At 41.1% G+C, this 5,559-nt stretch overlaps 1 protein-coding gene across 1 annotated transcript; it reads left to right on the top strand.

Moving 5' to 3' along the window:
- Positions 1-310: 310 nt before the first annotated feature.
- On the top strand, positions 311-1,294 carry or55e1 (odorant receptor, family 55, subfamily E, member 1; the record flags this gene model as incomplete). The annotated part of the gene is made up of 1 exon (XM_080844333.1): positions 311-1,294. One exon carries the CDS (start codon positions 311-313, stop codon positions 1,292-1,294), a length of 984 nt encoding a protein of 327 aa, XP_080700459.1.
- Between the last annotated feature and the right edge of the window lie 4,265 nt (positions 1,295-5,559).

Here is a 5,559-nt window from a genome sequence, read left to right as displayed (position 1 = left end):
AAACAGAAACTCACTGCTAGGTACCGTATAACCGTCTTCATTAAGCGTCTTAGAGAACTTTGAAGAGCGTTATATAAATGTGATGTATTATTATTATTATTATTATTATTATGACTGTTTCAATAGTAATGTCTGAATTTCAAATCAAATGGTCTATTCCTTGATTGATGGAATATTCCATAGTGCATTGGTTTGCCTGCTGTAATTCAATATCATGTCTTTTCTTGAATGGTGATATCAGTTTTACTCATGTGCATGTTGTTGTGAAACCTTCAGGTAGGACCTCCGGCTGTTATTGTGTTCATGTGCCATGATCGAGGAAGCCCAAGGAGCCAATGTTTCACACACCATGTTCGTTTTCATTGGTTTCCCAGAGACCTACAAGCACAGGCCCTGGTACTCCGTGCCCTTGGTCCTGAGTTACTTGCTTGTCCTGGTGGGGAACTCCCTCCTGCTCTACATCATTCACAACACAAAGAGTCTCCACAGCCCCATGTACATCCTCGTCTCCACGCTGGCCGTGGTCGACATCGTGAATCCCACAGCGATTATCCCTAAGATGCTGCTGGGCCTCTTGTTTGACCTGAGCGAGATAACACTGGCCGGGTGCCTGACGCAGATGTTCATCACGCACTTCTTCTCGTCTGTGGAGTCTACCATCCTCCTGGCCATGGCGCTGGACCGCTACGTGGCCATCTGCCACCCGCTGCGCTACGTGGAGATCGTCAACAATGCCCTGTTTGCCAAACTGCTCATCTTCACCCTCGTCCGCAGTGGGGCCATCATGCTAACGCTAGTTGGCCTGGTGGTGCCCCTGTCGTTTTGCGGCTCGAACATCATCAGCCACTGCTACTGCGACCATATGGCCCTCGTTAGCCTGGCGTGCAACAACACAGACAAGAACAACGCCATGGGGGTGGCTGTTATTGTGTGTTTCGTTGGTTTCGATATATCGCTCATATTCTTCTCCTATGTCAGCATCTTGCACGTTGTTCTAAGGGCGGCGGCCGGAGAGGACAGGTGGAAAGCCTTTCACACCTGTGGTACCCACCTGATGGTGATGATGAGCTTTTATCTGGTGGGTAGTGTGACGTTCCTCTCCCACAACCTGCACACCCCCATACCCGTGGACGTTAACACCTTTCTGGGTTTGCTCTACATCATCTTCCCCGCCACTGTTAATCCCATCATCTACGGGGTGCGGACTAAAGAAATAAGGCACACAATAGTGAGAATGTTCAAGGTTCAGGCCAATAAGGTGTTTGTGGTACAAATTTCATCTGTGAAAAAGTGACACTGTACGGTATGTGGCCTACACAGAATTGTCTTTTGAGTTTGCATACTTTCATATTGTCAAAACTGTTTCATATATATAAGGGATAATGTACAGTCATTCTGCATGATTCTGAAGAGCTGTATGATATGTGTGTGTAACAGACATCTTACTCTGACTCATCTCACCCTACTACTCCTAGTCCTGTTCAGCGGTTTCAGTGTCATACAGCCTGAATGTGAATATCAATGTCTGGACGCTGAAAGATCTGATCTGGTCCTTGCCTTCACATGTGATGTTAATATGCGTCATTGTATTATATTGTCATTGTGATCAGATCTACTGTTAAATGATACTGTCAGAAATGGAATGTGTGGACAATACATTCTTTTTCTGAACACAGAATTTGAATTGCTTTCGATCAATGCATGTAATGTGTTATAATTTTTACCAATCCAGGTCGAGAATTTACTTTTGTCCTAATGTATCACCTTTGTTAAAATCTTTTGTACCATATTGTATTGCAGTATGTTGGTCTATCCTGGTCTATCGTCCTGTTTAGCCCTAGAAAATAAACTGAATGATGAAGAGAAGATGTCAATAGATGCAAGGTGTAAGCATAAACCATGTGAAAGTTCACCTGTTTCTTTTTTTAGATTCAAAAGTCTACACAAGGTGTTAGATAATAGAAACAGACTTGTCTATTATCACTATTTTTAAAGTTTCAGAAAAACTCTGGTAAAATACAAAATGCAGATCAGATCAGATCAGATCAGATCAGATCAGATCAGATCAGATCAGATGTGTTTCATTCCATTTTAAACACAGTGTCAGATCACGAGACAAATTTAATTCCAATAAAATACTTGACTAAAGTCTAATGAATCTTTGTGTTCTAATATCTGTTCACCTTTAATTCTTAAACTCTGTCCTCCTCCTCCTCTAGCCTGTCCTCTTCCTCATACTCATCCTCACTTAAGTAAACACCATTAACAAGCACCGCTTCTCATTCTAATCAGGGAGTTCAAACATCATTCCTTAGCTCCATTTATGATGGGCTTTCTGTCCCTCTTCCTTCCAGAGTATTTCTCTGAATAGAGATGGCAAACTTTTAAATGCCAGTGTTGAATTGAATGTCAGTGTGGACTTAATTGTAGCTTGCTTAATTGTAGCTCTTGTCTATAAATAGAAATGCATGTATCTTGCAGCACATGTGGAGGTGCTCTTGGTATGAGGATGGAAACGCAATGATATGGAGTTGGTTCCACCACACACAATGTTGTACACAGCATACACTGTTGAAAGTTGTTCACATAAGGAGCTATATAGCCTTTCCTTGAGACACATATCCACTCAGTCATTTTCCAACTGATTTTCAATACAGTTTGGCCCAGTTGAAGCAACATGATTCAGGCAGTCAATTGAATTTCATGGCAGATAATTTGTGGTGTCTGTCACAGCTGCTTCATTTACTGACACCACCTTTGTAACAGTCATCAAGACATGGATGCAATAAACTTGTTGAGAATTTCACATAATGTCTAGGGGCACCAGATTTTGACATGAACTTAAAGGAACATAACATTATCCGCAGCTAAAGGTTTCTCCAAGCTTCAAAAGAATATTCTGTACATGCCAGTATACAGTCTCTAATGAGACGGTCTAATACTTGCACTCAGCTAAATGACATGTTTTATTATCTCAGTACGGTAGCTAGACAGTCGGGTATGTTTGAGAAAACTGAACACACAGTATGAAAATCTCTTCAACATTAATGCTGAAACCGAGCAAGATAATCCTATAGAGAAGTAGAGAAAAAGAGACGGATGAAGATAGAGAAAGATGTAAAGGATTAGTGTGGGGCAGAAGACATGGAAGCCCAGGGAGTTGCTGTTACTTTGTGTTCTCATGAAGCCCAGGTAATTGACATCTACTCAGCACACACAAGCAGACTGTGTGTATCCTAACTACACCAAGGTGATTCCTGTGTCCTGTTTGTGCCAGGAGATGCGCATATTAACAAGCTCACAGCTACGCTGATTGGTCACTGCTATTGTTTTTCAGTATTATGTCAACACCGTAAATTGGTCCAGAGCACAGAGACTCCTCACAGAACACACACGTCCATTGGGGACGAGAACCTTTCACCAGGTCACTAGCCAATTAAATTACAGTTGGAAAAAAGAGGAAAAGGAAAAAGGAAAGATTTAATTGGTCACCAAGGAGCTTGCGTCATTAACACCCAAATGAGTCAGTTGGTGCCAGCACGGCAAAGTGTGAAGCAATTAAAAATGAAATGATTCATTTTGCCCTCAGAGTCTGATCTTGTGCCACATGGTTGGATCAAATTCACAGTACTGATTGACTCATGAGCTAATGGTTAGTGCTGGTGCCAAAAGGTGTGACGTGTTGCATGTGTCACGTGTGTGCTGATGTGTGTGACGTCTGAGGGGAAATCTGTGAGGACAAAAAAAAAATGCTACCCCACAAAAATGTACAGGATAGACACATTTTTATTAATAAAGATACAGTTTAACATAATATCTTTTACACCCTTGCCTGAACTTGTATTGATATAATAATAATAATAATAATAATAATTATGTCAGTGTGATGGTCAATAATATTCATTTGTCAATAAATACTTGATCGTAGTTTTTACTTATCTAAGATATGATTCAAATTCATTTTGAATGGTTGGAATGACTAGTTCACAGTCAATATGACTTTGACACTGTTTAACACAGTGAAGAAAAAGGAACAGGACAGTTTCGGAGCAGAACCATCCTGGTGACACGTCATAATGTTAATCATGAAAAGAATAAGACCATTCTGTGCTGTGGTAGTAAAACCTTTACAAAAAAAATCAAAAGCATTTTGGAAAAGCATGAATCCCATTCACAAAAACGTACAAAGTATTGACATGTCATGCAAGAAATCAAGGCCACTCCTTTCATTATAGATAATATAGCTTCATTTCTGTGTCTGCTAAGGCTCTCTCCTCTTTCTACAATGCAATGTTAGCACGGAGAATGAATGACCACATTGGAGACAGGTCTCCTCTAGATTTAGAAAAGCTATGGAGATAAAACTACATGAACTCTGCCTGATGTTTGGCCATTAATCTCATAAATGGATAGTGTTGGTATATTAAACCATGTTCTACTCTCATTTTGCTTTTGAAACAAAGTGACCCTGGATGGTAGTTTGGCAAAGGAGGCATGACATTCTGACTGTACTTCAGGTGGCTGGGATGTGTATGTAGTGGGGACCCATGTGATATGTGCATATCAGTGCTACTACTGGGAGGGGTTTCCACGAGGCAGGGAATACAACAGTCTCACATCACAAATCAATCTCTCTCTGGATTATCAAACAGCTACTATCAACTTGTCATGTCTAATGTAAGGCGAAATGAAATATATGTTTATATATATTTATATATTATATGTTTACTTGTAAATAGTTTACAAGTTCTCCCCTTACCCCTCTACATTTGTACACTTAGTAGTTTTCCCTGATGGAAGGTGCATTCGGCAGCTCGTACTGAATTTGGCAGTAGTCATGGTTATAACAATCCCAGTTATGTACGGAGAGAAAAGTACAGTAGATACAATACATTAAATATATTATCATTACAGAGTTGTGTCTTTGCTCATTCCTATTGATACAAAATGCAACGCAACAAAACCAAACCAAACCTAACAAAACGTTAAAAAAACATGTATTACAAAGTGAAGTTTATTTCAAGGCATGCTTCCACTCAAGTTAGATTTAGCCATGATGATAACTGCTAAGACCTCCGTTTGAGTGACCCTTATAGGAAATCCCAGATGCCTAGAAGGTGGCCTAAAGTAGCCTACGCACAGAAATCTCTCTTTCCCTCTCTCTCTCTCTCTCTCTCTCTCTCTCTCTCTCTCCCTCACCCTTGCCAACCAACACTGATGACTAGGTCACACAAGTACCTAAGATGTAGAGGTTTTGTTTTCTAATACTTGTCCCGGCTGCATGGAAAGACAAATGTAAACAAGAAACACGACGACGGCACCACTGAGTGTGTGTGTTTGTTTTCTCTCTCTCTCTCTCTCTCTCTCTCTCTCTCTCTCTCTCTCTCTCTCTCTCTCTCTCTCTCCCTCTCTCTCTCTCTTTCTGTGTTTCATTGTAAAGGGGGCCTCCTCGCTTCAGGTTTATAGCCAAAGAGGCTCTCGGTAGATCCCAGGAAAAAGCAACACCACCGCCTCAGAAGAACAGTCAACCCCGTCACACCACGCTGCGCCACTCTTCAC

The sequence above is a fragment of the Sprattus sprattus genome (assembly GCF_963457725.1).
Source record: "Sprattus sprattus genome assembly, chromosome: 9".
NCBI lineage: Eukaryota > Metazoa > Chordata > Actinopteri > Clupeiformes > Clupeidae > Sprattus > Sprattus sprattus.
The sequence above is the reverse complement of the archived record's forward strand: the minus strand, read 5'-3'. Positions and strand labels throughout refer to the sequence as shown.